This window comes from Chiloscyllium punctatum, chromosome 45 (genome assembly GCF_047496795.1).
Source record: "Chiloscyllium punctatum isolate Juve2018m chromosome 45, sChiPun1.3, whole genome shotgun sequence".
In the NCBI taxonomy this organism is placed as follows: domain Eukaryota; kingdom Metazoa; phylum Chordata; class Chondrichthyes; order Orectolobiformes; family Hemiscylliidae; genus Chiloscyllium; species Chiloscyllium punctatum.
The window spans coordinates 50,175,526-50,198,460 of NC_092783.1; the positions used below are offsets into that span (position 1 = coordinate 50,175,526).

Here is a 22,935-nt window from a genome sequence, read left to right on the forward strand (position 1 = left end):
AGTTCACAAGGTCTCTCTTCCTAAAATGCCTGCCAGTTCTGTGTCAGAGCAATTTATACTGTAAGTCCTCATGTATTCCATGATGTTGGGGCATTGCAACTGGTCAGCATTACAGGTTATTGAGGCAAAAGTTCCATTGGAACATCAGTTTTGGCAGTCTAAGTTTCACAGAATGCCTACAGCACGGAACCAGTCCCTTCAGCCCTTCAAGTCCACACTGACCCTCTGAAGAGTATCCTACCTAAGCCCATTCTACATTTACCCCTAACCTACACATCTGTGCACACTTTGGGCAATTTAGCATGGCCAATTCACTTGACCTGCACGGCTTTTGATTGTGGGAGGAAACCAGAGCACCCAGAGGAAACCCACACGAGCACAGGAAGAAAGTGCAAACTCCACACAGACAGTTGCCCAGGGCTGGAGCTGAACCTGAGTCCCTGGTGCTGAGAGGCCGCAGTGCTAACCACTGTGTCAGCGTGCCGCCATAAAAGTGTAATTCCCATACCGGGGATCGAACCCAGGCCACCTGGGTGAAAACCCAGGAATCCTAATCTAACCGCTAGACCATATGGGATCAACGGATGTGTTTTATTCTTTGTTCGGCTGGGCTGGCTGGTCTTCATTGGGCTCTATTCCATCAGTGTTGCCAGTCCATTGTTACAGGTGTTCCCAGAATCCTTGTAGACTGTTTATTTAACATTAGAGGGTGTCGTCACTGATAAATATGCTTACCTGACGCATGTTCTCAATACTAGACATTGGGTAACAATCCTGACCTTTGGATTCCGAGCCATTCTTCTCCGTAAACCGCCCCCTCGCCTTCATTCTGCGGAAATCCAGAGGCTTTGAGACCTGTTCCTAGAGCCCAGCGAGCTGCAGATTGATCTGGGAAGCTGCCTGGTCTGCATTAAACTCAGTGTCTCAGCATCACTCTCAAGTGGTGCATTTACCCACTAAGCCATTGGGGGAGGCATGTACCGGATATATCCAGCTATTCAGTGCCCTCTTCTGTGACATGCTTTGGAAATCAGATTGCCTGAGCAACAATTGCCTATTTAGTGCAGAATCTGGGTGATGCCTCATGCAAATTAGGATAAAGAAGAGGTCACTGTTGCGCTGTCAAGAATGATGCGTTGCTTTGTTGCATAAAGAGCATCAGTCCTCGAATTCCGTGGTTGGGGGTTGTTTACGTGCAAGTAAGTAACTCCCTTCAGTATAGGAAGCAGCGAAGATATGTTCGCTGCACTATCCTGGATAAGTATATTTTGCACAGAAGTGTACCGATGCTGTTTTTTTTCCATGTCCTTTAAACTGGTTGCTTTTATTGCATCTCCCTTTGTGATTTTTTTTATAACAGAAGTGAGCTAAGGGGCAGGGAGGTGGGGGGGTGGGGGGGTGAATGCGGGTGTCGATTGGGAAGGAATAAGAAATAGCCAAGCTGTTAGCTGGATAGGCTGTTCAGAGTCTAGTTTCCTGCCTTGCCTTTGATCCTGGTAATTGGAACCAATTATGGTGTGACTGGCCCCAAAGGCCCTTGTTCTGCTATTCATTCTGCAGCAGAAAGACTGGGATGAGTTTACTACAGTGTATTATTCTTGCTCTTTGATCTTGCTTTCTGTCAAGCACTCAATACCACTGCTCCGCAGCAGTGTTACCTGCACTCCAGCTGGCTTTATTTTTTTTCCAAGAGTTGTTGTTCCCTTCGGTTTTCAACTGCTTTCCTCCTTGACAGCTGTTGAAGATAAAAAAAAAGCTGCTCTTTGAGGGATGTGCCTCAGCATTGTGGATTGGAAATGCTGGAGCGAGTGGTGCATAATAGATGGCAATAGGTGAAAGGAATCTGGCTACTTCTAAAGTTACGACAACCGCATAGATGCAGACAAAACCAATAGCTTAGGTATTTGTACACTGCCTTGTGGGGCATTCTGGTTGAAAGAGAACAGATGGGAGGCTGCATTCATCTCTTTAGTGGAGTGTAGTATCTGACAAAATATCAAGACGATTAACTAGTGTGGCTCTTCTTTCCTTCAAATACAAAAGACTTATGAAAACTAAAACATATTACTGTAATAAGAATTCTATGTATGCAGTTGTGCAATCCCTGAATCTCTAGTAATAAAGACCTGGTGGATATGAATTAGTTCTGTCTTGAATACTTGCTATGCATTTTTAGAAATAAGCTGTTTTAGTTATTGTGGGTGCTTTCCTTCAAAACAAAAACTGAGTTTTTTGATTCTATGGATATAATCGGTGAGGATGTGAACTCTTTTTAATACTTGACTTTGTATTTGTCAATCCTAAATGTTATACAACAATCACCAATGTTTCCATTGGTGCAGAAGGTGAGAATTCTTAGTAATGACGTAGTGGAGGTACTATTTTAGTTCACCACTTCCTCTGCAATTTGAACCTTGAAGCAGTTCTTTTAAATTCCTAGTGAGAATAGACTGCCCTCAATTTTTTTTTTCAAAACTGTGGCACCAGTGAGACAAAAGTGTAGTCCACTTTATCATTCTAAACTGTTGCTACAGCAACACAGTGCTCAACTACAGCCCCAAAACTGACCGTGCAAGTTTCTGCATTGTTGTGGACCAGGTCAAACCCCCCTCGAGCAAACGCAGTTCTTTAAAGCCATAGTATTGTCACATTGTTCCCTTTGCCTTCGTAGAACAACAGCCAGGTGATTGGGCTTGGAATGTTTCTTCTGGAACGATTCACCTTTCCATGCCCTTGCTTTCCTGGGGGAGGGCAGGAGGAGGGACCGTTCTTGGGCTCCAGTGAGCTCTTGGCAGTCACCATGTGAAGATATCACACTGTGGAAAATTGTGTTGGTGATGAAACAGCACCTTACCATTCCTTTACCCACGTATATATGTTAACTATATTTAAAGCTGCCTTTAAAGGCTAAACTGAGAACTCAACAAAGGGCGATAGCAGCTCAAAGACGGGAAAATGGGCAGCCCTGGATTTGATGTTTTTGTGGACGTTAAGAAGTTTTCTTGGCTTTAAAGAAAAACTGATTATATTTTTACTTTTCGTAAATCACTCTGGATAATTTAAGTTGCAAATGAATGTTTTATTTATACACCAGTTTCTCCTAGTTTATACAAAGTGGAAAAATTTCATTCTCGACTCTGGAATGCCCCATTTTCACTGTTTGACGCTTAATGGAATAGCTGAAAGTTAAAAGTCCCTTGATAGTAAATGAACGTAGTGTATGGCTAGTCTGTGTGGCATAAAAGCAGTGCTGTGCCAAAGATTATATATTCCACATTAACACTTCTGCATCCACTTACCAGAGGTGCCACCCTTTCCGGTTTAGCTCACTGCTCTAGGGGCAGCTGAGCTTCGATTCAATCTTTTGTTTTGAGGAAGATCTCATTACTGCTATTGCCTGTTCGGGTCTAGTGTGAAAATTAGCTTCACCAGTCGCCATCCAGTGCCTGACCGATAGGGCAGATCCTTAAGTGCAGTTCCACAAATTAACACCGTGTTGGTTATCCCAATAATGAAGACCACACAAATGGTTAAAATTCAAAAGGAACTGCAGTTCTGGCATGACCTGAAGCTGGCAATAGAGCAGAGCATCAAAGGGTCAAGTGAATGAGCTTTGGATGAAATGGAAGTGCTTCATTCTAAAACCTTAGAATGACCACAGCACAGGAGGAGAGATCATTTAGTGCATTGTTTGACTCTGCATGAGCAACCCACCTAATCCCATTTGCCTGCCTTTTCTCTGTTGTCTTGCAAATTTTTCCTCTCAAGGTAATTTGGCAATTTATTTTTGAAAGCCATGTTTGAATCTGCGTCCATTGTGCACTGACAGTGCATTCCAGATCCATACCACTCTGTGTGAGCCAATTATGTCATGTCAATATTGTTTTATTTGACAATCTACTTCAATTGGCATCTTCTGGATCTTGATCCTTCCACGTTTTTTCCTGATTGCTCTGTCCAGACCACTCATGTTTTTGAAACTCTGCACTCCTGATTTGACAATCATTTCTTGTGGAACTAAAGCCCCAGTTAATGTCCTTTGTTTTATTAAGGTGTATTCAGTTTATTTTGAGCTTTTAATAATGATCTGTTTGCAATTCAGTACATTGTACCAATAATGAAGTATAGAGCACTGTTAGGGTTGGAACACAATGTTCCCTTGTTGGCAAGAATGTTACCTGCTGCATTGTAAAGTAAGTATTACTCCTCCCTTGGGTCAACTGTGTTTGGATAAAGGAGTCGCTCCTCCGGTAGAGGGGAATGTTCATTGTCAGAAGAGGACCTAGACTGTTTAGTGCAGTGAGGCGTAAGAGTCCCTTCCACAAACTTAATTTGGCAATCTTTCACAGAGATGAGCTTTGTGACGCAGTATGTCAGCTGCTGCTATTAATAAAAGACTTCCCTTTACACTTTCTCTTAAGTATTCCGTTGTTCACTCCTTGACCTTCAACTAGGGAAGGGAATTTTCATGTGATTGGAAGTAAAGTATTCCCTTGCATTAAGACAGACCCCAGCTTAGACCTCTGCACTTAATGAATTTGGCACATTAACTGAAGCTGGCCCTCACATAGACTTTGCTCACCTTTCGAAGCTCAGAGCAGAGGTTGGGATTGTGCTGTTCCATTCCTGTTCCGCTTGTCTTGGGTAAAATTGTGTATCTAAATTTCCGATATAAACTTCCCATAAAGAGGAGTGCAAGGTTTGAATATTATCCCTTGGGTTCCACCTCGCCTTAATAAACACAAATATCCAAGAATAAAATCATACATTGTTAAAGCATATGAGCAGAATCTATACAACAAATCCACTCTGTAGATTTCCTCTTGTGATTATGCAATTTAGTTGCTGTGTAAACTTTGACACGCGGAATGTGCAAAAACTCTACGGTTGTGACGGAATTTATATGTACAAATTTTTCACCGAGTTTGTGTTAGCTGAGTTAACTAGAGTTTAAATTTGTTCGGTGACCACTGCAGCCACCTACTCCTAGCTTAAAAGGTCACCTACTTTTGTTATGCATGTTCCTGCAAAATGATATGGTTCATGACACTGTGTAGGGTACTGAAACTGGGGAAATTTGGTGGTTCTCACAGACTAATTCAGTAACCTTTGCTGGGAATATGTTTCTGTAGTTGGTAAATGCACTGCCTTTGAGAAATCAAAACACTCCCCAAATTATTGAGTGACTTTCTTGCAAGCTGCTGTTCAGCTTGTGTGGGAACCAAATAGGGAAATTCGTGGTTGGGCACCTCACTGTAGAATCAGCAAAAGCTGATACTCTGTGGTATGGTTTTAGATTGTTCTGTTTAACTCTTAGTTGAATACTATTCATATCTATGTAGGTGAACGTGTGACAGGGAGGGGGGATACACCAATAACTAATTTTAAGTGTAAATTTATCGTAGAAAATTGTCCCAGGGAACTTCACAGGAACATGTTGAATAAATCTTATTGGAGAGGAGGAGAGATCAGTATGGGTAATGAAAAGCTTGATTGAAAAGAGCAGTTTTTTAAAATTTCTCTCATGCCTCCTTAGAGATATTAAAGAAAGACATTCCTGAGCAGAGGCTCAGAAGGTGCTGAAGATGAGACCAATAATAGTGGAGAAAAGGGATGGATGTACACTCAAAAGATAAGATTTGGAGGAACTCTTAAATTCTTGGAAGTCTATTGAGCTCACTGGTTAGACAGGTGAGGCCATGGAAGATTGGAAAACAAGGTTTACCAGGACAGAAGGGTCTTTTGTGAGATGAAGGTGTCTGATCTGAGAAGAAAGAGAAAAGCCTCTTACAGTGCCAGCTGACCTGTCAAAGGTGGATGCTTCATTGTATGGTCCAGGTCAGAAAGAATGGATAATGAAGAAATGGGATCAAGAAATCAAGGATAACATAATAAAGGCTTCAGTGCCACTACAGGGTTGAGACATCATGTTTTGCTGGATGTATGCAAGGTTTGTTTTCAGATATTTCGTCACCATATGCGGTAACATCATCAGTGAGCCTCCGGTGAAGTGCTGGTGGTATGGATTGCTTTTTATTTATGTTTAGGTTTCCTTGGATTATGGATGTCATTTCCTGTACTTTTCCTCAAGGGGTGGTAAATTGGATTCAAGTTAGTGTTTGTGGAAAGAGTTCCAGTTGGAATGGCATGCTTTCAGAAATTCCCATGCGTGTCTCTGACTTGTCCTAGGATTGATGTATTGACTCGGGTGAAGTGTCCTTCCTCATCTGTATGTAAAGACACTAGTGAGAGTGGGTCATGTGTTTTTGTGGCTAGTTGATGTTCATGTATCCTGGTGGCTAGTTTTTCTGCCTGTTTGTCAAATGTAGTGTTTGAAGAAAAAAGCACTCTTGACTGGAGGACAAGGGGTAGTGTAAGTTAAACTTAACTAAGGTATTATTCTGTTGCGATCTCAACTTGTGTTGTATCATGAAAGTGCCTGCCCTGTATTCCTCCATCTCAGCTTCTAGTGAAGAACACATCATTATTAGGATCACGTGAATTACCTGCTTTAAATGTGTATATTAGAAATAGTTTCATTGCACTTTAAGTATTCTCAATTGTCTAATTTTAAACACTAACATTGCAGCTAAGCCTAAGTTGTTAGGAATTTGTAGGCTGGAGTTCAGTTCTGTACTGGATTTTTCTGTTTGCACAGTTTGTTTTTAAGCACCTTGGACTGTGTGAAGGTAATCAAATCTAAATACATTTCATATTAACTCACTTCAAAGATAAAATATAAATTGATTTTTTAATAATTTTACAATGGTGAAATTTTAATTTTAATTTGATTTTGGGATTTCTAATTCTCTATTGGGGCTGAGCAATACACTAGTTTTAGTTACTTGCCCTTGCAATCAGTCATCAAAAGCCTAAGTGCTGCTGTATCTAGCACGGCAGTATCTTCATGAGAAAGTCTCGCATTTGAGTAGCATTTTTCCCAACCTTAGGGTATCCTAAAGAACCTTCAATCTTTTACAAACAAAAATGTTACAAAAGGATTTCAAATTAAAAACTGCAGTAATTGCAATAAATCCAGCATGTTCCACTCAATTAAATTGTAACTGTCTTAATATTTGCAAAGTGCATTCCATGTCTGATATCCAACCTGAGGGCAAAATATTTCAAATTGGAATTTAGTGCAATATATAAAGTTCTTCATACAACTTGTTTCACTCTGTTGTGCCTATTTTCAGTACTTGGATTTAGAACACTCTTTGTGGAAGGCTTACTGGCAGAGGGGTTCTATAATTTCTTGTCCCTTCTTGCACTATGGCCAAAAGGTTTTAGGTAGCGACCTTGTATCAGTTATGTCTTTGCAGAAGCCACCCAAAGGGTTAGTGTGTCCCTTAGCATGTAGTCCCAGAACTTTGGAATGTGCCAGTCTGCGACTCTTTTGAAGACAGCACCTTACATTAGAAGACCAGCACATTTTGGGTAAAGCAAAGAATATCTTTCATCAAATTGATGGTACTCCAGGGGCAGTTGTTTTGGCTCTGTGTTCATCCATGTGAACAGCCACAGAAAACTTAGAATTTCTCAGAATGAGCCTTGACAGGAGCCACTACGTCTCTCTCGATACCTTCTTTGCAAAGGCATATTCCACAAGGAGGTGGACAACAGTCTCTTTTTACAGCCAATGAGACACTCTTGAAATGTTTTAACTGTTGAAATGTAGCAAACTTTACAGGTATGTAAAAGCAAAATACTGCGGATGCTGGAAATCTGAATTAAAAACAAAGTGGTGGACAAGCTCAGTAAGACTCTGTAGAGAGGGAGAAATAGAGTTAGCTTTCCAAGTCCAGTATGACCCTTCAGAACCTTCCTTTAAAAAGAAGTCATGCTGGACTTGTAACATTAACACTCTCTCCCACAGATGCTGTCAGACTGCTGTTTCTCCAGCCCATGTGTTTTCATTTCAAACTTTACAGTCAGTTTGTGTATGGAAAGCACCCACACTGCAGTGTGATAATGACCAAGATAATGTGGCCAGTAGTGTTGGTTAGGGGATAGATATTGAGCAAGGCACAGTGAAGGAACTAGTCTGTTAGGCTGTCATCTTGTTCTCTCCAACTCTGTGAGATTGAATCAACTCGGAGCTTTATTTTCTTTTGATGTATGCGTGATCTCATTTACCTATTCATTTAATGTCACTTTTTTATACCAGGACTGCCTGAAGGCTTGCCAAGAACAGATTGAAGCTGCCCTGGCAGAGAGCTTAAAACAGTCCCAACAACAGCAAGAGCAAAACATGTCCTCAAAAACTGTACACGAACCAGACCAAATCAGCACTCCTACAGACGTAAGGGATGTCAACCTGTGATCATCCACGTGCAGTTTTGGGGACAGAAACTGCAACTCCTTGGATGCAGATCTAATGCTCTTTTAGTACTACTTAGTGCTATTTGATAGAAGAAAAGACATTCGTTTATTGTATATACAAAAAAACAGCTCTAACTCTGTACAAACATGTAGGGTGAAAATGCTGAAAAGCACACTTGGATCACGTGAAATATAATGGCGATTATCATCTTGTGAAATTCCTCCACCCTACAGCTGAAGCCTTGATTGTGATTTGTTGACCAGCCAACATGAATATAGCTCCAAATTGAATGGTTGTCAAATTATAATAAGTATTGAAGGGTCTGGTTTCTAAATTTTATTTTTTAGTGCCTTCCCAAAAAATATAGCTCAAAGTGTGCAAGGTACTTGTTTTTAAAGCCATTATTTGACCTTTAACTTATTGGTACTAGTCACAATATTTGATAACATCCAGCATTTCTCTTTCTCTCTGTCTCAGTCAAACAAAAAGCAAAATGTTATGGACAAATGAAGATTGTCTCCTCTAAACTGGAGTTCATCCCTAGATTTAAAAAACATGCTATTTTTACACTTGCCTCAAAAAAAGTAAAATTGACACGGACTTTCATTTAATGAGGAGATCATTTGAGCATGATATGATGCTCAATGATTAATGGAGACAATCTGATAAATGGGGCATTTCAGGTTTATGTCGTAATGACCCATTTAACAGACTTTGACTGTTTTGCACAGTGTAGGAGAGAATTCTATAATGTATAAATTAGCACGCCTTATTTGTTTTGTGGGAATCTCTCATTTGGGACATTGACATTGTGATGTACCAGTTAAATCATCAGGCTTCAATTCTGCTTTGCACAATGATGTACAAGGATCTAATTGTATATAATATATTTAAAATGGGGCTGTAACAGGAAATTGGATTTGTTTCTCCTAGTGGTAAGAAATTAAGAAATGAGGCAATGTTGACCCAAATTCTTTATACAAAATGTTTCTGCTGGAAGTTTTGAAACTGATGCAGCCCTTATTTAAAAATATATATATTATATATACTTGCACACATACATATAAATGGAGTGCTGGTTTCTTGATAATAGAATATGTACCAACTGGTTTATATCTAATGAAATATATTTAGTTACTTTTACACAATTTTACAGATACCAGAAGTGTTGGTATATAAACAAAGAGCATCAGAGGGCTGAGAGAGTCCACTACAATCTTTACAGTTTTATAGTTCAAATTTCATATCTATTTTAAAACTTAATTATTGTAAAGATTACAGTGGACTTGTCAATATTGTTCTTGAAGCATTATTATGATAACATCACTTATGCTGAGCTGTTAAAACATTGACAGTGGGGTGCACAGACCTACAATTTTTTTCTGTAGATCAAACATTACTCGAAAATAAAGTGCATTTTTTCATCTACAGTGATGTTATAGGGGATGTTAGTTGGCACAGACTATTTAGTCCTTTGGAAAAGGTCAAGATTAAAGCTGTTCGCTTCCAGAATATCAACCAATGGCAAGTCCTCTATAAAGAGGAGAGCTGAGGATGAATGAGGAGCTTCAGGTTCTATATTACAGATTAATGAAACTTGTTGAACTTCACCCAAAAGAATTGCCTGCATTTTTGTAAGTAAGCCATGCTGAATCATGAAAAGAACAATCTCTGCAAAGCCTCACTTGCTTAATGAGTAGACACTGGTCACCTCATGGAGTTAATAACATGCTCAAATATTCAAGTAGATAAATGCACTAAATAGTACAGGCACAGTTGCAGCATAGTGGCCAAAGGGTTTGCAGTAGTTAATTACTGGAAGTTCAGCTTTATGAATGATTTCTGCCTTGTATAAATATATCAAGTGAAAGGAAAAGTATTGAGCAGCCCATGTTGTACTAAGTCATTCCTGATGAAATTCCCCTCCTTTTGAAGGCAGTTGTATGCTTTGAGAATTTGGCTATTATTTCGCAGGGGATTATTGGTGAGCAGGAGTGTGGTGCAGTTACAGTATACATCATTTATAGATAATTATTTAGATTTGTAGATTAAAGTTCATTTACAGTTCCAATCATCAAAAGTATAGTTACATAAAATTAGAGGTGTACATGTATCTGCGTAGCTGCATGAAAAAAACAAATGTGATAGGTCAGGATCAGTTGCTTAAAAACAGTCCCCTCAATACAAAAATCTTTGGATTGATTTTCCTGACTGGTTACATTTATGGAACTGTTGATAACATCATAGAATTTGGCAGCTAAAGGAGGCAACCATCCAGCCTAACAATTTGCATTTATATATAATCCTGTGAACAGAAAATCATCCCAAATCAATTCATGTAAGTGCAAGGTAAAATTAGGTTTGTGTAGCCTCTAGAAGACCTGCCTACTTACTGCAATTTCCTTTTTAAGTTTTTCTTCATTGCTGTTCAACACATATTGAACCTGTTTCCATTATATATTTGTTTTTGGTAGATTCTAAACAAACCTCTACAAAAAAAATCCTAACCTTTCTATTTTGCAAACTAAGCTTTTAGTTTCTGCCCCCTTACTGACTTAGCAACTGGTGGAAATTTTTCTTTATTTTATTGAGCAACCTCCAGATTTCACCTTCCTCATAGCTAAAGCTCATCATCTCTCATATCCTCTTCAGAAAATATCTTCTGCATTCTCTTTATGGTCTCAACATCCTTTTCACTGTAGGTTGTACAGAAGAGACACAATATTTCAACCAAGGAAATTATTTGTGTGCTTTGGTGTTTTTCAATGATATGAAATAGTGATGAGCAAACTTTTTTTTTCAGTTTCATCTGATCTTTTCTGGGCTAGTTTTAAGCCATGTCCTTGATGTTTCTGGCCATCCCTTACTGCAGTATCTTTCTGGAGATATAATTTAATAATGCTGAACTCAACTTTAAGAAGCATATGATGCTTTGGTAAAATGTCCTAAAACTGAAACATGTAAGTGTTTGTTAGACATTGATCACAGTAATGATTATATCTAGTGATTTGCTGCCACTTACTTTTCCTAACTCTGCTTTGTAATTATGCATTCTGTATTCCCTCAGTTAGTGAAAAGTTCTTGTTTGCCAATTTTTAATTGTGTTGAGTGCTGCAATATTTGCTCATAATGTAGGTGATCAGTAGTATCCCAAAGGAACCAGAGGTATTAACAGGAGAACTGAAGTACCTTCTTGTTTTTGTAGTTCATATAGCCAGATATTTAGTGAGAGTTTGAGGGCCTATGTTACCATGGAAAATTATCTTTCGGCAGAAACTAGATTGTGTGAAATTGCGTATACTAGCTATGACATGGTTAATTTAATCCACTTCGATTCTTAACTGTATCTCTTTAACTCCTTCAGCCTCCACATTCCAAAAAATCAAGTCTGTTATGCCTGCTCTTTGAATAACAGGATGTTCTATCTCTTCTAAATTTTATTTGTATAATATCCTGAGAACATTTCCTCCTGCTCCAAGCTGCATGTAAGGATGGAATTTTATTTCTATTCAGTCGATACTTTTGTTTTACATGCAACTTTTGCTTTTGGAAAAAGATGCAGTCGCTTTTAGGAGTACTATATGCTGACAAACTAAAAGTTAATGTTGCCTTATTACTCTGTAGGTGCTATCTGTTGTTAGATAATTGATTCTTTAATAGATTTTGCACCTGCAGTGACAGCCAAGATGGTGAGCCTGTCACTTCTAACACTGTTGCATGCTGCCTCAGCAATCGTTTTGGACCCAAGTTGAATGGGAAATGTGCTACATTCTCTCTATGGCCGAGATTTTAAGCTGCAGCCATACATCAGCTACTTTGCAGCTCCTTTTAGATTGTTGATCTATATTCAAATAACCTATTATTGGAAATGTTACAGGTGTGTCAGCACGCCACCATTAAGACACCACTCTTAACCAGTGCTGTCTACGGCTTCCCTGGTTTGTGTATTTGGGTAGTACAGTGTGTGATTTTTTGAATATGTGTTTATGGCACTGGAACATTTCCCACTGACACCCATCTCTGCTCAAGGTGTACTCAACCATCGCTTTCAAAGACTTGGTATACACTAAGTGCAAATGTAACATTGGCAAGCTGCCTGTGAAACAGTAATGCATTTAGGTCCTGTGTGCTGTTAAAAAGTGCATACCTTCCTGGGTTAATTACTCATATTTTGATTAACGTCTGACACTAGTCAAAGCTATAGATTCTAGACTGTTGAACAACAGTTCTGATATGTTTAGTAACATCTTAAATTTTCTAGTTTAAAATAAAAAGATTGGTGTCTAATTTGCTATGTGGAAGCTCTTCAGTAATTTTGTGATGTTTTAGCCGTTATCTGGTTAATTTCTCACGGCAATGCCTTAAACAGTCAGCCAACCTCCTAGTTTAAATTTTAAATATAACTTGGCACTTAATTGCCAGTCATCATCTAACTGGTACATTCTCCATAGCAACACCTTTACCAATCAGGAGTCCTCTTGCTAACCAGTCAGCACTTTCCTACAGCATAAATGCTATTTTCCCTTTATGTTTAGTATTTATTTTACCCTGATCAATGCAAAATGAAAAGCTTCGACAAACCTTTTTCCAGCAATGTTCAAATACTTGTGCCATATCAAACTTAGATATAAGTGATGAAATGCAAAGAGGACAAAACTGATGGTTTCACAATTTCTGGGGCCCATGCAATTTCAATTTATTTTTTAAAAAATGTTGTATATTTCTTCACTTTCTCCTTTCAATTTGGAGCACCTTTTAATATATTATCTTTGCTAGTCAATGCATACATGGTATATAGTTCTGTTTGTGAACTGGGTTATCATCAATTTAAAAAAAACTTGAAGCTGATTTAAGAAGTGGTAACTTAAGGAATCGTATCAAAATTCAGCAACTAAAGCAATCTCTGGCTCATGACATTGGTACCTGTGACCACGCCTACAGGAGGCTAAGTTTGAACAATCTGAAACTTGTCATGTTAATAGGTTTGACAGAACAAGATTTTTTTTCTTTTTTTGCGCTGCTAAAAGGGCCAATGTCTTACGTTTTTTAGTCGTCATTTAATAAATCTTGCTGCTATGATTATTTTATATACAGGATTGTACAACAAAGTATCTGTTGGTTCAAGAGACAGTGAAATGTCTATCTTGGTGTCTCAAGGATATAGTTTATTAAAATTGCCATACTTAAATTATCAAATCTGTTTGAAAATCTGTTGTGTTTTCAAAATGATACTGAATGCTGCAGTAGTTTTCAGAAGGAGAGGAAGATCAGTAGTGTTTGTACAGTAAGACTTTGAGATAGATCTGTAATTGTCTTGGGTATTATCAATATGGTAAATGTGGGAGTTAAATCAACATTTATTAATTATTGGTGAGAAGGGCATATGGTCTATATTGAACATTTCTGATGTGCTGTTATTTGCATGTGTTTCAAGGTCTGGGGTCAATTATAACTAGTCCATTTGGTTATGAATCATTGTTTTATGTTTTCTTTAAAGTCAACATTTTTGCTGCTTATGTTAAAAGTCATAAGTCAAATGGAATTATAAGAATATTAATTAATTCAAATACCTATGTAAATTTGACTTAATTCAGTAGACTTTGCTATGTGCAGATGTTCCACTTACAATATCTCAGGTGACTAAACAGTTTTTACAGTATCCTTTTTGCAACTTTTTAAAGATCACAATTCTGTAATGCCCTAAGGCTAAACATTTTTGAAAGGCCTTTCTCGGGGACAGGCATTGGTGCAAATGTTTTGGTCAGGTAAACCATTGGTCTTATTCATTGTGGGCATCTGTTGGTATCATTTTGATGGGGTACTTTACTTTTCCTCATTTTGGTGCCACCAGATTCATTATGTACCGTACACTTGGGTTTTAACATTTTGTAAACTATCAAAAATATCCTGAACGTATTACAGCGAGTGTTGCAAATGGTTTCTTTTGAGATCGTAGGATGAATTCCTGCAACAGTATTGTTTGTAAAAGTGTCATTGTGTAAAGTTAGGGAAGGTCACAATGCTTTGGCGATGAAAACAGTTTGAGATAACTGGTCCAAAAATGATACCTCCTTGACCAAAGTTTTTAGCAAATGGTTGGATTGTTCTTAATACAGGAATTGTATTTAAAAGTAATATTCTCCAACCATTTCACTGACTCTTAGATAAACCAAAAGCTTTGATTTCAATTGCTCTTAAATGGCAATTGTTCTGTAACTGACTTGTGTTTCTGAACATTCAGAAAATGTTAGTGATTTGAACTTTGGTTTTTGAAAATACTTAAGTCCACTATAACACTTCCATAGATGTGTGCCTAATGTGCCGATTACTAGTTATGCATGATGTAGGTAAAACATCTGGTTCATAAATTTGTGGAGCTTAACCCCTGACTAACGTTGCTGGTATAATGGTTAAGGTACTGGTGGCAATAGGGTTATTTTGGTAGTCTGCTACTGCCCTGTTGCCCTCGGTGGGGAAAGATGACTAGTGCTTATATTCTACTTGTTCTCACTTGCCCCTGTTGAAGTGCAGCATGCGTTGGGTTAGGTGAGAATAGAATTGGGCTCAGCTGTGGTGACCTCCCCTTCACTAAATGCACTGCTAACACTTGTTGCCAAGATGTGTACATAAAAGGATAGCTATTTGGATAAGGCACGAGAGGGTGGTTGATACTTGTGGAAACCTGGTCCTTTGAGAGTCAATGGCATAAAATGGAGGGTGGAATTAGATTAAGTAGTAAAGAATATTCCCTCATTTTTGGATGACAAAAGTGGTGACAGTGAGCCAGCTGTAAAATTTGAATTGCTTTAATTTAGTATTAACTATCTAACTGCAATGAAATTTGAATACTCATCCAGTCTTTTATTTTACCAAAAGACGACACTGCATCTTCAATGTTTAAGTAGTATCTACTATATTTTAAGATTATTTCAGTGTACAAACATCGTTTCATGTCATAATGTCGCATCATTTTTATCAGTGCATTACCTGACTAGCATTAAGAAGTCTGTTTTGGTATACATAACAGGATATTTTGATTTTGTTTTATTAAATAATATGGTTTAATTCTTTAGCATGTAAGAATGAATTGCTTTTTTTTCCACTGCTTGTCAAAACTTGAATGCACAACAAGAAAAAGTATGTTGAAATTGCTTTACAAGTTGTGACAAAAAGAAATTGTACAATAATTAACAGGAGGATAATAATGATTATAGCTTCGAGTTATGACAAATGAGTGCTTGAAAGTAGTTATGCCTGGAATTCATCTGTGTCTATTGTAGATACTTGAATATAAAGTTAGAAATTCAGTTCTCTCTTTATGATGTGACCAATAGGGATGGTCATCTTATCTGTGGATTGTATCTGATTTTAGCGTTTGCTTGTGGTTGGTTTCCCTCTGAATGTCTCTGAAGACTAAATGCAGCACCATATCAATGCCTCCCTAATCATAGTCATCGTCTACCTGTTGCTTGGCTGGTTTTTCCAGCATTAGGATGTGTAACTAATGACTTAACTGCTTAGATCCAAAATGGTAACGAAAGATGTTATTAGATGAAGCAGAAGACAAATTTACAATTTACAAAGGTAAAGGGTGAGCCTTTCCACTGAAATTTCAGAGCTACAGTAATGAAGCAACAACTAACATGAATGTACAACTTATGAGAGGGGACAGACATATTTGTGGATACCAGACAAAGTATGATATTAGGTGCAGAGAAGTTTTGTGACGTGAAAAAACTTGGATTTTTATAGAGTAATGCTTTTGTTTGTATGTTGATTTATACTCAAGTATATTGACCATTTTAATGTAAATTCCTTAAATGTAATCACTGCAGTAACTTCTTCTCCTTTGTAATCTTAAACCCTTATTACAATCAGATGTAAATCTAAGAAAGCTACAGCAAAAAACATGATGAATTTAAGTAAGTTGCAATTAAAGTCTGACAATGGCTGTCCAACCAGTTCAGGGGATAGGAGGATGCATACATTAGTCCTATCTATCTGGAAGAGCTTAAATGAGTGTGTTTAATCCACCAATGTGGAAGAACGGCAGACCACAGATATGACCCTATCAACCTGCTACCAGAGAGCCTCCTTTAGCAGATGATAGAGTAACTTCTGCAACAATTATAAAGCAACTTAACCGAATCACCATGTCGTCTTGACTAAAGGAGGATTTCTGTATGTAGCAGGACTAGGGCAAGCTAGACCAGAAACAGGTGAATATTGGATTTTTTTTTCTTTTAAAATAGTTTAATTATTACTTAAGATTATCTATGGGAAAATATACTCTAACGTTATGCAGGACTGAAGCATTAATATTACATTGACAGCGCCACCCAACTGCAGGATCAGAGTCTTGGCATTCAGCAGAAAAGAGATGGTCCGTTGCATGAAGTGAAATCAGACGAGAGTTGGTTGTAATGCCTCCTGACACTAGGGCATTTTTAATCATAGATTCCATTCAGTTGTGAAGTAGGTGGACCATGCAGCGACAGTAGTCGATGAGGCAGGAAGTCAACCGGTGCCTTAGCTAACCAATACTTTGGCTGTGGGGTTTCCAGTGCAAGGAGCCCATTATTAGGCCCAAGTGAGAGTTGCCCAACCTCAGGTTTTAATTTGATTGGCTGCTTATCGGGCAAGGAGTGGAGGAGGGAGCAGTTATATCACTCCTCCATAGTCACTCTGGGCTTTTAACATGAAAATGTAGACACTTGACAGGCTGACTGTCACGTATAGAATTATATTAAAATCTCCTTCAGTCAAGTTGTTCTCTGCTCTGATAAGGGGTTCTTACATATATCGTATTTAAACTTCGAGGTTTAGCACAGCTCTATGCATAAGTGTTAAGCAATGGAAAGAATAAATATTTGGGGCACCATTAAAAGTTGCTGAATCTAATTGCCGTTAGCCATCCACAATGCGAAACACATTGTGCACTGGGGTTTGGCGGATCATAACGTTATTGTCTCCAACTTTGTGTATGTTTTAGACTTCCTTCATTGCTGTGAAAGTTTTTTTTTATGTCATCACCTGTTGACTCCAAGTACAACAACAATTATTTTTGGGTGCTTCGTCTTGTGGCATTTTATATTTCTCATTCATCGTGTTGTTCAGTACATTTTCCCAGTGAATTGGGGCTCCACGATTGTTCATTATTCAAATGTTTGTTACCGAGCTATCTCGGTAGCCTTATCCAACTTGAGTATTGAGCAGTGTGAGAACTTTCTTCTTCGAACTATTTAAGAAGGTCATTGAAGTGCCAAATGGTTTGAAATGCTTCCTCCTGTTGCTGCTAATTCAGCAATGGAAACTTTTCAGGAGGTAAAGCAGATTTGAGAAGGGTTATCAAATTTAGCAGACTAAAGAGAACACATTGGGCTATTTCTTTCACTTGTGTTCATAACAATGGCGCATAATGAAGATATTTTTAATGTTTCATTCAGTTTTTTGTTTGATTTAATTTTTTGACATTGTCTGTCATAATTATAATGCTTCAGTCTGTTATTCATATTTTGTCACTTATACTTAATGAAAAAATGTATTTTTTGTTCATTATTGAATGCTTTAGGTTTGTCATGAATACCACATCTTTAAGTAAGATTTGTCTTTGTACTCTTCACAGCATTATCTTAGCAATAGATTTTTTTTAAAAAAACAGACAAAAATCTGGTTGCTGATTGGGTATCCATATCAAAATGAAATCTGTAGAAAGAAAAATTATCTTTGACTTAGAGGCCTGTTGCTATTTTGGTGTTACAGTGCCCCAATTTGGTTACATCAGCCCTTTCTTGAATAGTTTGCCTTGGCTGCATCACAGATAAAGGGTGTTAAGCCTTCAGTTTCACAATTCTTTTCTGTAGTCATCCTCGGTTTTGTGGCTGATATGGATGTGTGTATAAAATTTATATTTATGCACAACTGAGTATGTTAAGTTTTTTTTTCTAAGAGTAAATCTAGCTAACAATCCCACCTTAACACCTAAATAAAAGTACACAGTGATTTTGCCAAAATGCTCATTGCACTTCTGTGAAATTACTGTCTGCTACTTTTAAAGAAGAAATCAGTTTTATTTTAAATGTAACATTCATACAATATCCTCTATTCTGTTAATTTCAATTAGAATTTTCTACTGTCACCAAAGGTAATGAGTATATTTTAGTGTTTATTTGGCTTTCACCTAACATTGATAAACCTAAAGATGTAATCAAAGCTCAAGCAAAATACTGTGAAGAGTTGAATGTGTAGTCACGTCCCTAGGTGACTGCATGATTCCAATGTATGATCATTGTGAGACATAGGCAGAGGTGCTGAACAATAAATGCAGTTTTTCCAAACTGACCGTGTGCTGGTATTTTATTTTATTTTTGAGATTGTGAATTTTTTAGAAACTGAGTGACCTGAAGTCTCACTTCATTATTTCTTGCTCTAGAGACTTGTGTTTCAGTCAAGGTGTCTCTTCACTGCCTTACACCTCCCACGCATCTCTGGATGCATACATCCGTAGTACATCAGATTTAGTGTACTTTTGTACTCAACATGTGCCTTTTTTTTAGCTATGTGGCTTAAAGTAGACTACAAAAAGGTTTCAATGAGTAATAGCCCTCCGAGAATGAACAATTGCAGCCACTGGTTCAATAGAACGTCAAAATAAGGTTAGAAAGAAGCTAAGTGCTGTTTTTTCTTGGTAACTTAGATTTACACACTGATGGCATTGAACAAAAGAGAAGTTTAATCAATAAAACGCATAGTGAATTTGGAACAAACCTAAGCATGAATAAAGTAACCTCAGTTAAGAGGCTAATGCATTAAGTGTAGATTTAAAGAAGACCAATAGTGAATATTACAATTAACTTTGAAGTTTGTTTAAATTTCTGAGTGATGATTTAAGAGATCTTCCTTACCTTTTAATCAACATGGCATGTTACACAGTGCAATGCAATATATATGCAGAAGTATTTTGCTATTGTGCAAATGTCATCCTTTACTAGTTGTCCTTGTCCTGTCACTGAAGCATCATTCTGTCTTTATATAAGAAGCATGTCAGAAGATTTAAACTGTGAAGCCAATAATGGATTGTCCTGGAAACATAAGCTGTAGTAAAGCATGCAGTTTTGTTTAAGTGTCCAAAACCTTTCTACTTTTTCACTTTGTATGTGTTGCACTGGAGCTGTACTTGCTGTACCTTTTGCGATCAAGCTGGAAAGCCACTTCCAGATCATCATAACTGTATTGTTCACAAAGAACACTCATACCAATATCTTACCCACTGACTTCTGGTGTGGGAAATTGCCTCCTAATGACATGGTAATGAAGATCTGTTAACTCGGATCAGTGTATTTGAAATGACATCTATTTCTAAGCTGGCTGATGCATTGATGTCAAAATGTATTCACTACCTTACTGACTCTAGATGTGAATAGAAGTGCCTTTTTTTCACTCTGGGTCAGCTATTACTTGAGCTATTAATGACTTTAGTATCTCCAGTGAGTAATTGAAGTTTGTACTGAGCCAACTTTGTCATTCAGGGGTTTCATGAGACTTCAAAAGTCCTCTTAACTCCAAAGTGAGACAGCAACTGCAAAACAGTGTCTAGATTAGAGTGGTGCTGGAAATGCACAGCAGGTCAGGCAGCATCCAGGAGCAGGAAAATCGACAGTTCCTTGATGAAGGGCTTTTGCCCAAAATGTTGATTTTCCTGCTCCTCGGATGCTGCCTGACCTGCTGTGCATTTCCAGCACCACTCTAATCTAGACTCTGGTTTCCAGCATCTGCAGTCCTCACTTTTGCCGAACTGCAAAACAGTGTAATGTGTTCAATGTCAATACAAGATAATTTTAAGTTTTACACTGGAACCATGCAATTAATCTAAAATTTTATTGACTAAAGCATTGTGGTGTTGCTATTTGTCAAAATGAGTGCAAAAGCCTGTTTTAAAATAAGGAGACCAAAATTCCAGATGCAGCCTCATACCTATTTTTCTATCACATTTCCTGTGCATTAAGTTATAATGTCCTACTGCTTCACAGATTCACAGTATCCAGCTTTGTCTGATTTAAGTCAAAGGAGAGAAAAGCATACCCTAATCTTTATCTGCATGCAAACAGCATTTCTCACAAGATAGATGAGTTGGCAACACAAAAATAAATGAATATGACTTGATACCTAATATTGAGATGTGGTTGCAGAATGGGAACTCAGTTCAAAGGTATGTGACATTTTGGAAAAATAGGCAAAAAGGAAAGGGGGTTGGGAAATGTTAATAGAGGAAGGTACCAGTGTAGTGTTGAGTCGTGATATAATAGATTGTGATGTGGAATCAGTTTGGATGGAAATAAGGAATAGCAAGGGATGAAGTCACAAGTGGGAGTTGTTTATAGACTCCCAAAGAGTTGGCTTATTGAAGAACAAAACTCAAATTTGGGAAATAATTGAACTGTGCAAGGACACTAATTGTCATGGGGGAGTTTAGTCTGCATATTGACAGGACAAGTTAGATGAGCAAAGGTAACATGGACAATGAATTTGTGGAGTGCATCAAGAATTACTTAGAGCAGTATGTTGCAGAACCAACATAAGAACAGGCTATTTTAGATCTAGTATTTTGTAACAAGGTAGAGATCTCATAGTTAAGGAGCCTCTATGGGGAAGCAAGCACAACATGGTAGATTTCAAATTCTAGTTGAGGGCAAGCAACTCTTGTCCAAAACCAGGGTCTTCAAACTTCAATGGGGGTAGCTACAAAGTTGGGAAAAAAAGAGTTATCTAAAGTGGGTTGGGCAAGTGGACAAAGGGGAAGGTCAGTGGATGGAACAGTGAAAAATAAGCAGGTACTTCATTCAGATCAATAAAAATTTACTTCAGTCAAAAAAGACTTTGTGATGTATGAATCATCTGCGATAAACAAAGATGGTCAAAGGGTATCCAATCCAAAGCTAAGGTATAGAGTGGCAAAATGCTAATGGTAGGATTGGATAATTTTTCAGAAACTAGCAATAGGTGACTACAAATCTAATGAAGAGGGAGAAAATTGCTTATTAATTTGGCAAGAAATATACAAATGAACAAATCGTCTATGAATATACAAGAAATTAGTGAGGAGCGAAGGTCAATGTGGAATGCATGGAGGATGCAACTGGGGAATTAATAATGGAGAACAGTGTCATGGTAAATAATTTAAATCAATATTTTGCCCCAGTCTTCACGGTGGAGAAGACAATAAGCATCCCTAGGGTAAGGGATAAACAAGGTGTAGACGGTAGGAAAGATCTTATAATATTCTTTATTGTTGGCTGTCTCTGAGACAACAATATATGCTGAATGACTCAGCATAATTCCATTGTAAAACATTTTCTCAGTTTCTGTTACCTTCAGCCTTATCCAAAACTGAGGGAGAAAGCATTTGACGTCTAAGGGGACTATACACACAAACATGTTGCCAGGACCAGATGGCCTACATCAAAGGGTATAAAAGTAAGTGGCTACAAAGAAAGTGTAAGTATTGGTTGAAATATTCCAAAACTCCTTGGATTCCAGGAAGGTTCCAGCATTTTGGAAAATTGATGATGGGGTGACCCTATTTAAGAAAGGAGGGAGACAAAAAACAGAAAATTACAGTCCAGTTAGCCTAACCTTCATCGTTGGGAAAATGCAAAAGTCAATTATTATTAAAGAAGCACAAGCAGAACATTTGGATTAGTTTAAACACTAGCAAAGCCAACATGACTGAAATAGGAATCATGTTTGAGACATTTGCAAGGGTCCTTTGAGAATTAGAGTTGATAAAAAGAACTGGTAGATGTAGGGCATTTGGATTTTCAGAAAGCGTTCCCCAATGCTTATACAAAAGGTTATTATGCAAGATCGGCAGCCATGGTGTTGGGGGTAATGTATTGGCATGGATTGAGGATTTGTTCAAACACAGCAAAGTCAGGACTTCCTGTTTTCTTTTTCCGGTTCGAGCGTAAGCTCTTTATCAGGAATGTGTAACTAACTGAAGTCCTAGTTAGTGGAGTAGAGTACCACAAGGTTCAGCCTTAGGACCTTGATTAGTTATGCCTGATGAAGAGCTTATGCTCGAAACATTGACTCTCCTGCTGTTTGGATGCTGCCTGATCAGCTGTGCTTTTCCAGTGCCACACTTTTTGACTCGATTAGTTACTGTCTACAATAATGACTTGGAGGAGGAGGAGGAATATAACACACATCCAGATTAGTGATGATACCAAACATAGGTGGGAAGGCATATTGTGATGAGAACATGAATCTGTAAAGAGAAATTGATAGGTTGCCTGAGTGGGCAAAAACTTGGTAAATAGAGTTTAATGTAGCAAAGTGTGAGTTCATGCAGGTTCTGAGAAGGCAAATTGAATTTTAACCTTTATTGTTAGAGATTTAGAATTTTCGAATAGGGAAATCTTGCTATCACCATACAGAGCTTTAGTGAGATCATTTTTGGTTCCCACATTTTAAAAAAGGATATATTGCCAGCTCAAAACAAATTCACGAGTTTAATTCCTGGAATGAAGAGGTTGCTTATCAAGAATTGCTAAACAAGTTAGTACTATGTTTATTAGAGTTTAGAAGAATGTTTATTGAAACATACAAATTCT

The 22,935-nt window shown here is 37.8% G+C and overlaps 1 protein-coding gene and 1 non-coding gene across 3 annotated transcripts in view; one reads left to right on the top strand and one right to left on the bottom strand.

The window, feature by feature from the left end:
• LOC140467393 (G1/S-specific cyclin-D2-like) overlaps positions 1–18,660 on the top strand; it is a 310,626-nt gene extending 291,966 nt beyond the window's left edge. For both annotated transcript variants that reach the window (XM_072563719.1, XM_072563720.1), the window contains one exon: positions 8,168–18,660. In XM_072563719.1, the coding sequence (XP_072419820.1) occupies positions 8,168–8,323 (156 nt within the window). In that variant the 3' untranslated portion in view covers positions 8,324–18,660. The remainder of the gene's footprint in view (positions 1–8,167) is intronic.
• On the bottom strand, positions 500–577 carry trnae-uuc (transfer RNA glutamic acid (anticodon UUC)). The gene has a single exon. It is a non-coding gene; the product is annotated as a tRNA-Glu (tRNA).
• Positions 18,661–22,935: the final 4,275 nt, after the last annotated feature.